General features: G+C 43.0%; 1 protein-coding gene across 1 annotated transcript in view; it reads right to left on the bottom strand.

Annotated features, from left to right (window-relative positions):
- CCNY (cyclin Y) overlaps window positions 1-17,944 on the bottom strand; it is a 206,358-nt gene that overhangs the window by 42,241 nt on the left and 146,173 nt on the right. Inside the window, exon 4 of the mRNA XM_067542651.1 lies at window positions 1,597-1,697. Within this exon, the coding sequence (XP_067398752.1) occupies window positions 1,597-1,697 (101 nt within the window). The remainder of the gene's footprint in view (window positions 1-1,596; window positions 1,698-17,944) is intronic.

Here is a 17,944-nt window from a genome sequence, read left to right as displayed (position 1 = left end):
GGTGGATAACAGCTCTAAAGGAATTACTCTTCCAGCCCGGATTGGACTAACAGAATGCACAGTGCTCTGGCCCTGTCCCCTCCTGTCGCTGACACCCTCTCTCCTTGCCTTCTCTGGAACACCCCCTACACTGGGGAGCCAGTCCTGTGCCAGCTGAGAATTCCTCTAAACTAGGGGCATTTGCAAGTACTGCCAGCAAGCAGCTTTAAATCCCTTGGCGCTACTCAAGTGGCACAAAAATGACTTAGAGGACCTAGCTCAGTAATGTTTAGGAACAGGAAGTGGCCTACATGCTGCCCCTTTGTCCTCTGTTGCTTTTAATGTTATTTTTAAATTTAAAAAATTTAAAAAAAACAAAACAAAGGAAGCATAAGGCAATATATTACAGGCAGAAATAACTCAGGAAACATTATTGTGAACTTGTGTGCAAGTGCCTTTTTACAGAAATTTAAAATGTGCTAGTGACTGCCAGTGCTATATATTTGTTAGGTAAATACCTTTGCGGCATGGATCATGATTTAATAAACTTTGCATTAAATGTGTATGCTCCAAGGTAAAAAAACTACAGATGATTGGAATCTGAGCAGGACAGAGCAGCACTTTTTTTTTTTTTTTTTAAATAATGAAAGGTGCTTGAACATATACTCTCCCATTTTCCCCCCACTGTACAGAGTGTAGAGCAGGGGTTCTCAAACTTTTTTGGCTGGGACCTCCATTGAAAATATTTAAAGCTGTTATGACCCCATCCCCCCAAGCCATGCCACTTACTTCTGTGCTGCTGTTGGGGGCAGCACTGCTTTCAGAGCTGGGCATCCGTCCAGCGGCTCTTTGGCCACCCAGCTCTGAAGGGCCTGGGCTGCCAGCCACGCGCATTACTGACAGCCAGAGCCCCAGCATGAATGGGGGCTAACAGCTCATGACCCCATTATAATAACCTGGCGACCCCCTGTTTGAGAACCCCTGGTGCAGAGGAAAGAACAATACTCAAAACATCAGTTGCATTTCCACACGATCTAAATGTAAACATTTTCTAGTGAAGACTGGAACTAACCCAGCTGTGCTGAGACTCCAGAAGATAAGCCAGAGGTGCACCCCATACATAAAGCCGCCCATTGTCAGCTCATCGCTGTGCAGCACTTGCCTGCATTCAACGTGGAAGCCAAATCTGGAAGTACTGAATTTTCAACCCCAAAAGAAGCAGGAAGTTCTGGAAATCTTAGAAAAAGAGCATGTTCTCACAGGATTTCACAAGTACTGGAGAAGCATCTACATATCTTAACTTTTGGATGCTCACCCAAAACAAAGCAGCTGATGTGAGGCAGGTTCACTCAGCACTAGTGCAAGTGAAAGCCCTGATCACTACATTCTTGTGAGAACATGTAGAGTGTGGATAGCTCGAGCATGACCCTGCAAAGAGCTGAGCATCAAAGCAGCACTTTTGAAAATCCCACCCATTGCCTCTGCGATACCGTCCACATATGACTGCACACGCACAAAAAATCCACTACTGTGTAGCTTGGTCTTTGCAATGAGTGCTTAGCAGTTGTTCAGAAATAATAAAATATATGTTTAAATCAAGAATTTAACAACACCCACCATTTAATCGTATACTTGAGGTTTGGTTGACTGACTGTGCTGTCATCCAGGAAAATAGTGGAGCAGGAACTGTATTTCCTTCTCAGTTGCCCAGGAGGATGCTAGGAAAGAACAGGCAAAAGAACAACAACAATTACGTAATACAAAAACCTTTTTCTGAGGACACATCAGAATTAAGAAGCAACTGATTGATTTCTCTCTCTCATCTCTCAAAGTTCATCATGTCTTGAAGACATTTAGAGATGTCAAAATCAATCCTATGTAAAAATTGAAACTATCCCTTCCCCACGCAAAAGCCACGAGTGATCTAAACACCTATCTGAGAATTCATTTGGTCACCTCACCTGCCTTCCCAAACACTTTCAGCATCTACACTTAGAAAGCAAACATGAGCAAGATCTGCACTCTGGTCCACATTCCGCAAGAAACAGGAGAGTGCACATCAATGGAAAGGAGAGGACAAAAGGGGATTTAGAAATGCATGTGAAACAGGTAATGGGGAGGGTTTGAGAGACAGGACAGAAGAATAAAACGCTGGAGGTCATACAATAGGGAGAGAAAGGGAAAAGCAAGAGGAAAATATCTTGAAGAGAGAGAGCAGAAAGCTTTAAAGCAAAAAAAAAAAAATCACAACACATTTTAAAGTATGGGAAAATAAAAGAAAATTAGTCTTGGGGAAAATACAGATAAAATACTAGATAAAATATAGGAAAACAAAAAAGACTAACTTTTTTTTTTTCTTTAAACAGAAAATGTGCATTCTACAAAATTTCATTCCTGATTCACTGCTTGTACTTGGTAGAGAGCAGTGGCTAAAGAAAGCCAGTCTAAAAGTAAATGACAGCTAGCAAGAGTGCCAGGCTCAAGAGCTGTTTTCTTGAGGAAGAAACTTTCCATTAGCTGTTTAAGGGTAGCTTACATTTTGCCTCCCTAAAGAAAAATGTTAGCCATCTCAGTTAGCAGCCCTCAGTTACTGACTTGCCAGGGTGTTCCCCTGGCCTGTTCTTTCTGCACAGCAATGTGACTAAATGGATGAGATTGGGGTCAGCAATATCAGAGATAATTGAATCATTGGAGACATCCCAATTCACACCAGCTGAGGATCTGGCCCATGGTTTCCTGGCTCCCATTTCAGTGCTCCTTCCCCTATCTAGTCTATGCAATGTGCCTGTGATCTATAAATGCATCACCAGCACTCTTATCTCACTCTAGTTCTAAAATGAAGGCCTAATAACTTTTCCCATTTAAATTTAGGACCTTCTTTGGTAATATGCACTAGCTCAACTCCAGTGATAAATTCCTGTTTTTTCCCTATGTCTGGGCAAAAGCATTAGAAGACATTTGCAACTTTGAAAACAGATCAGGTTTTTATGACACTCTTCTTGGGAAGTCTTTGTTCAAATGACTTCAAAGCTTCCCCAAAAATTCTCTCCAGCCCCTGACTTTACTTATAAATCTTTAGGTTGCTCTACATTTCTTGGAGATTTTAGAAAGGGTGCAAAGTCTGTGAGTAGTAGAAAATGTGCGGCAACCTTAACTATGGAAAGATTACCACCTCTCCAAAATGTCTGGGAGTTGAGAAAGAGATTTGGCATTAATTTGGGAACTTTTATTCCATCTAGACCCAAGCTATTAACATATGTTATACAAGAGGTAAAAAAAGTGAGAGCACTCAGACCGATAATACTGTAAAATATACTATCTGGTACTGCAGGATGAGGAAGAAATGACTAACATCACGTGATTTACAACTTCTGTCCCATCATCTGCTATTTCACATTTCTATATTAGGCCCTTCAGTGCATTTCACAGCCTTGGTGTTCACTTCTCACAGGAGTAAAAACAGAGCAACTCAGATTCATTTTCAGTGGCTCTTACTTGGTATCTGAACAAAATGAACATGGACAGACAGAATAATGTCACAAACCCCTTCCCCAAAAGAAAAGGATTTGAAAAACCCAGTTATACATTTTAAGTGTCAAAGAACATTTTTGTTATAAAATGTAAGATAAGTAGGATTGGATTCACTAAATATAATCAGCAGACTTTTCTACTGTGATAAGTAACAACAAAAATCAATGTCATAGCAACACTACACTGCTTTTGCTTACTCAGACAAAATGTAAATACTGTTTACTTGTGTAAGTATCAATCCAAAGCCCTAATATAGCACTAGAAACTACTGCATTTCTGAAAGTACCACATAGAAACCCATTATTCCTGAGGTCCTGCACCATTGAACATCAAACCCATAAGATGTTGCTCTGTCTCCAATTCATAGTCTGCAGTCCCATCTGACCCCACTGCTATGCCACAGCATGGATTCCCTGTCTTTCCCAACTCCCTCTTTGGAAAGATATATATGGCTCCATATTCTGTCTTCCTGGTCTATGCAAGAGGTTATTGGAAGGTACAGAGCCTTGTCAAAAGGCTAAGGGCTTGTCTATAGAGCTGGTTTGGAATTTTTTTTATACTTTTATACTTTTTTTTTTAATTGGAAAATGCTGATTTATTGAAACTTTAAGCAAGAATGTAACAGTTTCTACTAAACTTTTGTTGGGAAAGGTTTCTCAGATCCAGGATGAAATTTTTGGAAAAACCAAAAGGGGGGAGACAGACACCCTTGCCCCAGAATAGCCAATACCCTGCTGGTTAGAGCACTCACCTGGGATGTGAGAGATTCACATTTAAGTCAATGGTCTGAACCTGGCTCTCCCACATCCCATGTGAGTACCCTACCCACTGGACTATGGACTGTTCCAGATGAGTATTGTTTTCTCTCGTTTTGTGAAAAACTTCAAACTGTCTCAGTTCTGTCCTGATGCAGACCAGGAATTTTTTCAAAATCTCAAGAGTTTCCATAAGATAGAAAAAATGCTTCTTGGCCAATTCTATTTGTCTACAAGTGAAAGTTATCCTGGAACAAGGTAGGGTGTGAATTGAAAGGGGAATAGCTATTCCTGAACAACCCATGTGTAGACAAGCCCTAAAAATTGCAGGAGCAAGGGAGTTCACTACAACCTGAGCTGAAGACAACAGTCCAGGCAACAGGCAATGATCTCTAACGCCCATCTACCCCATGTTGTAGCAGACTACATCCATTGGTATGGGGCAATCTGCTTCCGAAGGGGGTGTATTCAGGACTGGATCTGATGTGGTTCCAAACAGTCCTATCAAATTTGTTGACACACCAGAGAGGTGAGATGCATTGCAGAGGAGGAAGAAGGCTGGTGACTCCTGTTGTATTTCAACTTCTTCTAGGAATGGTCCTAAGGTTGCGAGAAGTGACAGGATGGCACTGGGGTTGAGGACATATGGCTTGTGGCATGGGGACAAGGGGTAAATCCCCAAGAAGGGCATTGTGGCTCTTTAATCTTTTAGAGAGTGCTGTGTGCTGTCAGTTCACTTGCTGAATAATTCCATGCTTTGAAAGGGTAAGGTCCTTGACTGGTGGTCTATACCTCCCTAGGGATGCGACGATGCTCTGAACAGTCACCACTATCGCCATAGATCTGGCTGCAGTGTCAAAGGTGTCCAAGTGCTGCGTGTAACGCCCTCTTGGCCACCATTGGCCTTTCTTGATTATATCCACAGCTCCTCCCTGCTGTCATGCAGGAGTTGAGAGAAAGGGTTTTCACTCTGTCCCAGGACAAAGTCATATTTGGCCAGTAAGGCCTTGCAATTTGCGACTCAGAGTTGTAAAGAGGCAGAGCAGTAAGATTTTCTCCCAAACAGGTCAAGCCCTTTCGGGTCCTTCTCCTTAGAAGTATTTCTGTTTGATTTAGATTTTTCCTGTACTGCCAAGACAACCCGGGTAGGTGTGGGCATAGAGATATTCAAATGCAGACTGAGCACCATTTCTTACCTGTTTTGAAGTTGGTATTATCGTGTCTGCCACAGAGCCTTAGTTGTGTTGAGCAGCCCCTCACTTACTGGAAGGAGGTATCTGGCTGGGCTAGGAGATTGTCAAAATGTCAAAAAAACTTTGCGATTTCTCCAAAACGGAAGTCTCCAATTCTAGAGCCTCAACAATTCACATAAGGAGCTCTTGAAATTACACAAAGTCATTTAGTGCGACTATCAGTGCCCAAGGCGCTGCCTCATTGGGTGACAAAGATAACAGATCCTTTGACACTCAAACAGGATGCTGCTGTTGCTCTGTCCCGGGGTCTGGGTCTTCCTGGTAGTCTGGCATAGGAGATCTGGCTAGAGAAGCTGATGGGGAGAGTGACCTCTTCCTCAAATCTGATGGAGACCAGCTCCTAAAGGCTTGTGAGGAAAGATCTCAGTAGACCCAACAGGGCCATGGCACCTGGCTGGGTCTTTTTGGTATCAGCCAGTCCACTACCATTCCTGCTGCATAGGTGCCTGAGCCCAGAGGAGGAGCTGGCAGACTTTTCAGTGATGTTGACCACAGATTTCGGAGACTGTTACAACCACCTGTCATTTCCACTGATAATTTGCTCAGGAGCGGAGACTATCTGCTATTTCAGCAGATAACTTGTTTCTTGGTGAAATTAAACACCCATGGAAAACATGGGTTTTTATAAAAAAGAGCCTCAGTTGCAAGGAACATGAACTGCTACAGTCCCAATAAATCTGTGAGAAGGCACTCAGTTTCATATCATAAATGATAAATGTGCCAGCAGATTGTCAGGTGGCTTCTTAAAACAAGACTATCTCGTAGTACTTCAGGAGTACTTCAACCTGCCAGAGGAACAAGTTGTCTCATGCAGAAGACACAGATGACCTTTTGCTATGTAAACCCAATTTAATGCATAGTCTGATCCATTTAGTCAGGGTCTCAGATACCACAGAGATGAGCACAGTATAAACCTCAATTAACAGATTTAAAGTAGGCCTTCTTGGGGCCTTGAAAAAACAGTAAACCTGAGCTTTGGTGTTGTGTGGCAGTGGAATTACAAGGCCCTAACCATATCTAGGGTTTGCCAGGCCACCTTTAGTAAAGGCAGAAGGTAGATGAGTGGAAAGTACAACCGTGTAAAACACAGAAATGAGTACAGTCATAAAGGAAACCTTATTAAGGAATATCAGGAATGAAAAGTAGCCTAAACTGGGCAATGAACTCCAACACTATGTGCTAAAGTAACAGCTTCTAGTACTTAAAGGCAAAACAGAAAGACTGATCAGAATGGCACAAGATAATGAAGAACAAGATTCATATTCCAGGCTGAAACAGATTGATGAAGCTTTATTTCTAGCTTTTCAAGCATCCAGAAGAATTAGAATACTATCAAGAGAGACTCTGGGTGCAAATAGCATATGCCTCCTCCCCATAAGGTATGTAAAGCAAAGCAGTTTCCCAACCCATCTTGAAAAAAAGTCAGGATCAAAGGGATGAAGAAAGAGGCAGCTTGAGTCCTTTTAGAGAACACGGAGCTGAAAAACTGTTCCAGATGTGGTACTACCATTTTATATTTACTGATGTACAGGATATTAGGACAGCACATCTCACAAGTCAGTACCACTGGTGATGCTCGTCTGGAGTAGACAGTACTGCTTTGTGCAGTAGACTACTATGGACCAAAACTGCTTTAGGTTGAGGATGAACCAGATTCCTCATGAGACTTAATCCTAAACATTTAAAATGTGATAGTTTGACTTGTAGAAAGGGGAGAGCAAGGAGGTAAAACTGGATTAAAATCAGCATATTAATGGAAAAGTAGTTGCTATCTCAACTATGGGGAGACTAGCCCTTCCCTCTCTATAATAAAATACCATAGGTCTCCAGAGACTGAAACCTAGGTCCTAGAGCTAAAGAGAGAGCTCAAATAACATTAGGTTCTTTTCTAAGCCATAATCAGCAAATGGGAGTTGAAAGAATTGGTAAAGAATTGTTTTGAAGGCCTATTTCACAGGTCAGAGGATGTGCTTCTGAAGTGTCCAGGCAGATTTCTTTGGGTGGAGAGGATTTTTTTCCTCTTTCCTCCACAAAGGGTCAGGGTCATCCACATTTTACTAAATTTAGTTAGAGAACATAGCTGGCAAATAAAACAACGTGTGTTTGTGAGGAAGAGGCTTACAAAGGGGAGAAATTTCTTAGACTTGTTACAGCACCTGCATATTTTATAGGATGATCTTTGAGAGACCAGAATGTAAAGTACTTTCATTTCAGCCAGGAGCCTTTTTGAGCTGTTAAAATCAGCTGTTTTGCCACAGTCCATTCAATACTCTAAGGGAACACTAGTGCTCTATTTGGCACCAAACTCCATCCTGCTACTTTCATAACTTCCAATCCAATAAAAGATATTACCTCACCTACCTAGTCTCTCTCTCTGTGTTTTTTTAAGATGCTTGAACTGCATGAATTGCTCAAATCTTAAATAGAACGTGTCTTATCCAAAACAGAACAGCTGTAAAACCATTACTTACTGAGTAAAGACAAAAATCACAAGTTCTGCAGCGGTGGTTCCTAAGCTGCTGTTGTGAGAAGACCAGACAAAATCTAAACTCCTTCACATTCAGCCTGTGCAAAAGGATGAATCCCTCTGCAGCTTGATTTAAAAATTACTAAAGACGTTAAAACTGGATTTTCAGGGTTTTGTTTTTTGTAGGTGTTTTTGAAACAAAGGCACTGCAAGTTATTTATCTGCCATTAGCTCCAAGGAAGTAGGCTGGTTACATCCAAAGACAAGTAGGCAAAATGGGCACGTAAAAGTGTGTATGGAGCCAGCTGACAGCAGGAGGCTAAGATCAGGACTGTTTCTGACTCAAACAGGACAGGGCAAAGCTTACTTTGCATTTACTTTCCATTGCTTCAAGCTACGACAGTTCTGACAACCTGTTTTCCTCACTAAGGCAACTCGATTTTACGGGTCAATGAGGGAAACTTGCCAAAAATTATACAATATCGCTTTCTTGCATGCTGCATAATATGACCACACCCTTCAATGAATGGTTAGATGCTTACAATCATTTTTAACCTCAACGAACAGAAGCAGGAAAGACTGCCTCTTTCTACTGAGGCTTGGTCTACACTACCGGCTGATGTCAGTATAACTGTCACTCAGGGGTGTGGAAAATCCACAGAGGAAGCTCTCCTATCGGCATAGATAGCGTGAGTGCTACAGCAGCACAGCTACACCAGTACAGCACTGTGAGAGTGTAGACAAGCCCTAAGTGGTGTCTTGATATGGTGAGATCTTCACTATAAAACACAATCTAGTTTAACCACGCACTGCTGCATGAAACCATCTCATTACATGGTCTGGCACAGTCCGGACTTCATTAGGCTGACCCACATTTTAATCTGGCTCAAAAAAGAGTGCCCTAATCTAGGTCTCTATTTGGCTCTGGAAACACAGACTATGACAAACCACAATAGAACACAGTTGAATTCCAATTGAGTTTATTAGCAGCTGATAAATTCTGTTCCCGTAGCATACACAGGCCTTTCCTTAACCAACAATGACACATTCCAATTCTAGCAATGGGTTTCAGAGACTCAGGATCTCTTTTAGTACTAACGGCATGTTAAAGACACAATTTTGCATAGCGTGTAATTTGTTCTGTTGTGCAACAGCACAAGAAGGCCTTTGCTATGCTCCCAGCACAGCAAATAATACTCAGTAACTTCTTTAAGGACAACTTCTTGTGCCATTCTTCCACCTTTAAAAACGGTGAGTCAAACAAAACTGACCACTACATTCTAATATTTCACCCTTTACAAAGTTTTCCAGTTCAAATCAATATGACACTCACCCTGCTGGTTGGTAGGGCAAGTGGATGGGGAACTCTCCCGCCGACAAAGCTCTGTTTACACAGGCGGTTAGGTCAGTATAACTACATCGTTCAGGGGTGTGAAAAATTCACAAAATATGTTACAAAGCACAGTATTGTATAATTTTTCACACCCTGGAGTGACATAATTACATTGATATAGGTCTTTAGTGCAGACCAGACCTGAGTAACAAACTGAGTAAATTGAGATAGATAGCAGATTAAAAGACAAGTGAAAAATGGAGAAGTATTAAAGATATAACAAAAATCTTGATTATCAATTCAGTCTGAAATGAAAACAGAATCTGCTGCAAATACTTTAGAGATTAAAATAGGCTGGATGAAAACATGCATAGCTAATACAAAGTGACTTACCGCCCTTTTTAGTTGCTTACTTTTAAAATTCCCATTTGGGCTATATCTACTCCATCACTTATGTCAGGCATATTTACACCCCCTGAGCAACATAACTTAAAAATACCCACCGAGCAACATAAATTACACCGACATAAGTGCCACTGTGGACAGTGTTATGTCAGCAGGAGCACTTCTCCCACCGACATAGCTACCATCACTCACTGGGGGTGGTTTAATTATATCAATGGGAGACTTCTCTCCCGTCAGCACTGAGCAACTTGTGACACCCTGTATCTGAAAACAACACCCCAAAAACATCATATTCACCAATGCTGAATAATTATGATATGTTCTTGTCAAAGTATGCCTTGTTTGGTATTATTTTACAAGTCTTGATTTGCTAAACATTAATATCCTATTGGACTGTATGTGCTACCATAGTATGTGAAGAAATAAAATATTATTGTAAATGCTACTAGAACATGTTGTGAGGCGGGAACCACCTAAACCAGCTTTTCAGGTACAACACTGAAGAGGCCAGACGAACTAATGGGCCATCAAGGAAAGAATCCACAACCATGAATTGCTTACAGTGAAGGCTTTGCTGTAGGATACACATTCACAATGGGGGTGCTTGGCCAATGGGAAGCAACCGCCACATCACATGCATGGACTGTTCTAGCAAGCTGAAACAGATTATAAAAGGGGGAGCATGACATCACCAATTGGCTCCACTCCCATACAACTGAACACCTGAAAGGTGTCTGGAAGACAAAAGCATTTTGAAAGAGGAGAGGAGAGTCCCAGGCAGGGAAGGTTGCCCCGTCTGCATTTAAGAAACTGCTTGTACCAGCTAACAAAGGTGAGACATTGCTAATTCAAAATCTTGTTAGTGTGTAGAATTTAGACTACGATTTTATGTTTATTTCATTTGGTACCTACTTTTAATCTCTTTACACTTGCCACTTATAATCACCTGAAATCTATTTTTCTGTTTTTTGTTTAATGTTTTATCTTAACCAGTGTGTTTTTGAGTGAAGTGTTTAGACAAACTCTGCTCCATAACAAAAGCTGGTGCATGTTCCTTCCATTTTGAGAGAAGGGCAGACTGGATAATAATCTTCACTGGACTAAGGCTAGAAGGTATAGTCCTGTGGTCCTGGGCTGAGGAGCCAGATGGAGTTTCTCTATTGTTGGTTCGTGGGTGGCCGGAAAGCATTCATTGAATTGAGATGGGTGTGGTCCCTGTCTGTGGAGGGCTGTGTAAATGTAACACCTGCCAGGGATTTGTGGCTTGTCACGGCACCACAGTGTGAGAGGGAGCCCAAGCTGCTCAGACGGAAGATTGAGTGGTATCCCAGCTCCCAGGAGGTACCCAGGGGTCCTGTATACTGTCACACAGCTACACAAGCAATCTTACAGTGGTGCAGCTCCATCAGTACAGCTGTGCTGCTGTTAGATCTCTAAGGTAGATGTGGCCTTAGGTGAGCATTGGAGTGGTATATGGGATTCAGCACCATCCTAAAACCAGTCACCTCAGTGAGCTTTTGGGGAAGGTTGTGGGATAGACTGAAACACCGGAGCAATTATTCCTCTATTTTAATTCTTTAAAAAACCCACAGTTGCTGGATCCTTCAAGCCCACTTAATGACAAGGCACAACAGAAACTCTGCAGCAACCTACAGCAGACAAAGTTCAGTAAATCACGGCAGTTCTAGATCCCACTGTTTGTGCTTGGGTAAAAGGAAATGATTCACCTAACAAAAGTACTTTATAAAAGACAGCATGCTAGATATTGGAAAGGAATGATGATGGTGTGCCTATGCCAAAAAGGTACATCTGAAGTAAAGAGACAACAGGAAACCAGATCACAAGAAGCAAAATTGGCCATTTAATAATATTGCCACTAACGTGCCAGAAAACAAATTTCAAGAAACTGCCAGTTTGCTAGATATGACAGCAAAAAGGAGCCATAACTAACTACACAGCCACTGAATTGAAATCACATTTTGTGTAAAAACCTACATATGTTTTATTATAAAGAACTACAATTGTACGAAAATAGCAACATTTTCCAAGACTTCTCTTTCTGACTTCAGCTTACTTGGCATACCTGAACTCACAGATGTTCAACACTGCTTACTAGATCAAACCATTAAAATGCTGTGCAGAGAACAACAATATTTTAGGTACCACCTTCCTGGTTATCACGAAAGGATATGTCACAAAAGGAAAATAAGTTCATGTAGAAATTTTAAAACCGAACAATGATTTTGGGGAGGAAAAATATGCAAGAAAGAAACATTTTCCTCTGTATTGTGACAAGCAGCATTTGTAAAAGGGAGACAAAACAATCACCCATAGTTTATGCCCTCCTGTCTGATCCCTCTGGCACCTGTGGGGTTCTCAGTAAGTCAGTCAGGAAGCAGATTAGTTATTATAGTGCCAAACAAAACCAACTCCTCCTAGAAACATGCCTTAATGAGCATGGACAGATGAGACTGGTACCAGAGAGACTAAAGCCTTGTCTACACTACACAGTTTTGTCAACAAAAGTCACCTTTTGTCGACAAAACAGTGGAGGTGTACACACTGAAATGCTCCTCCCATCGATGTAACTCCCCTGCTACCCTGACATAATAAAACCACCTTGATGAGAAGCATAGGGCTTTTTGCAACATAATTAGACCGATGCAGCACCAGTGTAGACCTTGCGCTTGGTTACATCTTACTATCTGGCCTCCAGGAGGAGTCCTACAATGCCCATCCTGACAGCTCTGGTCAGCAGTTGAATTCCACTGCCCTGAAGATACACAGGTATGCGCTCCTCCCCCGTTTTTTGAAATTCCTCTTCCTGTTTGCTCGGCATGCACAGTTCATGCAGCATCTTCCCAGCTGACTGTGCTGGCTTTCTGCAGCAGATGCGCTCCCACTTGGAATACACTGAAGCTGTTGGATCTGCTAGGTCTATGGGGAGAGGAGGCTGTGCAGTTGCAGCTTTGCTCCAGCCATAGGAACTTTGATATCTACGGGCTGATTGCTAGTGGCATTCAGGAGAAGGGGCACAACAGGGACATGCAGCAGTACCATGCAAAGATCAAGGAGCTGAGGCAGGTGTACCAGAAGACAAGGGAAGCCAACCATCACTCTGGTGCGGTGCCAAAAACATGCCGCTTCTACGAGGAGCTGCACTCCATCCTCAGCAGTGACCCCGCCTCCACTGCCAAAAGGCCCGTGGATACTTCGGGAGGACTGGAAGCAGTGGCCAGCAGATTCAACCCAGAGGACAAAGTGGTGGACAAGGAAATGGAGCTGGAGGATGATGTGGAGCACGTGACAGGGTTGTCCGGTGGCGTGGTGAGTCGGGACCTCTTTTTGACCCCGTGTGGGTCTAGCTAGTCCCAGCACTCCGGCTCTGGCATACATGCTGCAGGAGAGGGGAACTCTAGTAAATGCTCATTTTGCTTTGATACTATATGGTGAGAGAAGATTGAGCTGTCATGTACTTTGTAATATGGTAGAGGAGGGAATTAACAACAGAGCTTGTCCATTTATGCAGTGGGGACATGGCAAAAAAGTTTGTTAATGTACATGGGGATGTCTCGGGAATCCTCCATAGAGATCTCTAGGAAACTTTCCTGTAGGTATTCTGCAATCCTCTGCCGAAGCTTCCTTGGCAGAGCTCCCTTGTTTCACTCCCTGCTATAAGAAATTTTGCTTTGCCCCAGGCAATTATTTCTGCAGGGACTAGAGCAGCACAGGCAAGCAGCACACAGAGCTGGTCTGAAGCTACATGCATGCAGAAGATGCACCCTTACACCCTGGGTTATCCTTAGGAGTGAGATATCGGGTTCGATTGCCCTAGCCTATGGAAAAGGGAACCAATATTCAGAATAGGCTCCCTAGCCACTTACTGTAACACCCTTCACAAACCACCCAGATGCTTTGTCCCAATTCCTCCTTCCCATCTCCCACCTCCTCGCCAACTCCCCATATTTGGGACTCACGCTGAGCTGTGTGCTAGCCAAGGGACGATGAGAAAGAGGTGTGTGTAACTTTTGTGATTCCCGGCTGTGAGCACACATACACTACTATCTCCATTCATTGTTTCTTTGGCCTCTGCAGACATCCCTTGAGGACCCACTCCTCCACAGTGAGGTATTACCTCCATCAGATAAAGCAGCAAACCAGGAGGAGTAAGGAGAATACGTTTCACAAAGTGCTGCAATCAACAGAGTGAAACAAGAGCGTGGAGGGGCACAATTAATGAAAGATTCAAACTGGAGAGCCTGGAAAGGAGAGAGGGGCAGTGTTAGCGTATAAGTGTATAATGTAAATTTGTATAAGTATTCAAGCGTGTGTGTCTGCCAGAGATGATATTCTGAGCCTACTTTTGAGGCCTGTGTGACTGCCTGAAAACTAAAGTCTCTGAGATACACGTTAGTGAAGAACAAAGACATAGTACATTCCTTCTGCCTGCCTGCAATTAGGTGGGTTTTCTTATTACTATGGAAAAGATAAGGGATGTAGTTAAAATGTTTCAAGACATAGTGAAGGTGTGATATATGAATGCACAAATGAGAGAAACCTCTGGCTCCTATTCAAGACAGATGCCAGAGCAAGACCAAGCAACTGGCTGGGAAAGCAACAGAAGTGAAGGGAAGTTTAAAAAGAAACAAACCTAGGGCCTTAAACTGACCATGGCCAAGATGTGACCCTGCTCCCTGTCCCTCCCCCTTGGGATACAAAAGAGGTTGTACTAAGGCTCCCAGACCCGGATCCCTCAAAACAGAACATGTCCATATATTGGAAGGGGTGGCACAGAAAGGGGGTGGGCCTACAGGTACAATTAAGGCTATCAAGAAGAAGGAGGTGGAGAGGGGTTTTGTCTGCATACAGAGCCATGGTCAGGGGAAAATGGAGATCTATGGGCACATAGAACTGTGACTGGGTCGGGGATAGGAACTCTATCAGCAAATAGAGAAATAAACCTGATTGGTGTGAAGGGCTTGGAGGTACGGTTATGTTTTTAAGCTTGTCAGTATAACTCCAATAAACCCGTCACAGAGTGCCTGCAGATTGGACTCTGGACTGCTGCTTTCCAGCCAACTGTGTCTGGGAACTGAGAGTGGACAGGGCGGGGGAGCCCTAACAGGCAAGAGCAGATAATAAAGCTTCTGGAGGGCCAGAAAGAGATGAGGAAACCCCTTATTACGCTGCAGTCTGAGCACATCCGTGCACAACTCCTCCTGCAGCCACTACAGAACTCCGGTCCATACCCTCCCCAAATTCTCCCACTGCATTCCTTGTGTGTTCCCAGTCCCTCACAATATCCCATATACTCCATGCCTAGGGACTGGTTTCACCATGAAAGCTGGGGTTACACACAGCTGTGAGTGCCCTAACCGAGAGACTGTTCCTCATTGCCATGTCCCGTTTGAACAAAAATTTGAGTATTGTCCTGTTATTAAACTTGAGTCTTTATTTGTGTCATACACATGTCGGTCAGTGCTAACATTCAAACACAGCGGCTACAGGGAGGAATATTTGCTCAGTACAGCCTGCTCAGAAAGCAAGCACTACGGGGTTATTCAAGGCGGCAAGTAAACATTGCCTGGCCCAATGCATCACATAAAGACACATTACTGAGAATTATTGTCAAAATGCTCCTTCAAAGCCTCCCTGATTCGAATAGCTTCCCGCTGCACTTCTCTAATTACCCTGGTATCAGGCAGCTCAAAATCAGCAGCCAATCAACCTTAACACTCCACCCCTTGGGAAACTTTTCCTCCTTTGCTTTGCAAATATTATGCAGAGTACAGCAGGCTGCAATGACCATGGGAATATTTTCCTCACTGAGGTCTAACTGGCCAAAAAGGCAACGCCAGCAACCTTTTAGTCAGTCAAAGGTATTCAACGGTCACGCAGCACCTGCTAAGCCTGTTGTTGAAGCACTCCTTGCTGCTGTCTAGGTTCTCAATGTAAGGGTTTATGAGCCATGGGAGCAAGGGGTGGGCAGGGTCTCCCAGGATCACTGTGGGCATTTCCACATCCCCCATTGGAATCTTCTGGTCTGGAAAGAGATTTCCAGCATGCAGATTTCTACACAGTCCAGTGTTCCGAAAGATGTGTGCATCATGCACCTTCCCTGACTATCCCACATTGATGTCAGTGAAACGGCCCTAGAGATGCACCAGTGACTGCAAGACCATGGAGAAGTAGCCCTTTTAGTTGATCTACTCCATCACAAAATGGTCTGGGGCCAAAGTTGGGATATTCACCCCAGTTAGGGAATCTCATTGTCTCAAAGCCAATTATCTCCTGCGCATTACTGAGAGTCACAGTCCTTCATGGCAGGAGGCAATTAATGGCCCTACACATTTGCATCACCACAACCTCCACGGTGGACTTTTGAATTCCAAAGAGATTCACGACTGACCGGTAGCAGTCTGGAGTTGCTAGCTTCCACACAACGATTGCCACTCACTTTTCCACAATGAGGGCTGCTCTCATTCTGGTGTGAGCTGGGGTGAGCTCCAGACACAGTTCCAGGAAGGTGGATTTGTGCATCTGAAAGTTCTGCAGCCACTGCTTGCCATTCCATACTAGCATGACGATGCGATTCAATCACTCAGTGCTTGTTTCCAGTAGACCAATAGTCTACTGTGTGCAGCTGTTGCGTGAATGCCAGCAGCAATCTTGAATTACTTGTTTCTGTGGCAACCAGCAGGGCAGGCACCACTGATTCACTCTCTCTCAGTTTTGCAGCTCATGAGTGGCTGATCCAGCAATATTTCATCACCAGACTGGCCAGTAGCTCAGAATCCATGCTGTCAGGCAGAGATGGCGGATGCACAATTTATAAGGACTGTTGAAAAATAGCACAAAATGAAGTCGGAAGCCCATGGAATGATGGGACAGAAAGAACTGCATCATGGGACAGCGAGCATGTCCCCATGATGCACTGAGATTGATCCCCAGAGCTCCCAGCAGCAGAGGATGACAGAGTGGCAAGTTGCACAGCTACCCATAATGCAACAGTCTCTGTCAATGCAAGAGCAATGACTGTGGATGCGCTCCGCCGACACAAGGAGTGTTGTGTGGATGTGCACAACCGATGTACTTAAAATGGCTTATAATCATTGACATAACTGAAGTCAACTTATCTCCGCTAGTGTAGACATAGCTTAAGTAATGAATAGAGTACACTGTAACAGAATATGTGCTTAACTCTGAAATGCTGTCTTTAATTTGCCACATACAGCTGTTGGTAAATTGCAGCATCTTCAGCTATTTTCCTCCATTCACTTCAAATAAGGAGATCAGACTAGATTGTAATAGTCCCTTCTGGCTATTAAAAATCCATGAGCAATCTTAGGCTACTATATTTGGAAGTACCAAGCAACATTTTCCAATGTGATCTCCAATTTTGGGTGCCCAGCGTTAGAAATCTGAAGCCTGATTTTTAGAAGGTGCTGCACACCCTCAGCTACCACTGACTTCAGTTGGAGTTGGGGTTATTCAGTATCCCTGAAAATCAAGCCAAGTTTCTAAAGTTCAGTACTCCCCAACTGAGGAATCCCAAAATCAAAGGCCACTTTTGAAAATTTGGGTCACTTGGCTCTTATGTTCTTAAGCATATGAAGCATAGCTAACTCCTACAGACTGGTTGCCAGTCTATAAAGGCATCATGCACCTTCATAGGTAGCGGCATTTTTCAGCAGGAAAGGAACTGTTGTCAAGAAAATTCTTTAATCTTACTATTTATGATAGGGATTTGGTAAAAAAACATATCAAGGTAGAAGTCTGATATTTAATTATGTTAGAGAGACTATCTTAAGCACTAATGGAATTCTAGTAAACACTTTTTCTTCCTCTACACAAAAGTAGCAGTTTTAATACTGTGTGTGGTCTTTTCATTCCAAAAGTTCTGACTTCTGCTTTACCCCTTGGTCAGAGTGAAGTCTGACAAGTAGCCCATGTAACACTGTATAACTTACAAAACAATAAGCAGAAGTATATGACAAAGTAAAATCCAGCTTAGTAACGGGATGGCAGTTTTTTAGAAATATTCACATTAGTTCTGTTGTGATTTTTTCCCATGATTTAGAACACTGGGGCTAAGCACGATAGAATTTATAACACGGGAGAATATATCAGCACATGTCCTAGTAGAACCATCCTGGATATTTATGGCTCTGCCTAGAAATCCTGAGTTAGCAAGTCTCCAACCCAGCATTTTTCAAAATTG

This window comes from Emydura macquarii, unplaced genomic scaffold (assembly GCF_026122565.2).
Source record: "Emydura macquarii macquarii isolate MOO-44397 ecotype Brisbane River unplaced genomic scaffold, CSIRO-AGI_Emac_v2 contig_719, whole genome shotgun sequence".
NCBI classification, from domain to species: Eukaryota; Metazoa; Chordata; order Testudines; family Chelidae; genus Emydura; species Emydura macquarii.
This window is presented reverse-complemented; position numbering and strand designations above follow the sequence as displayed.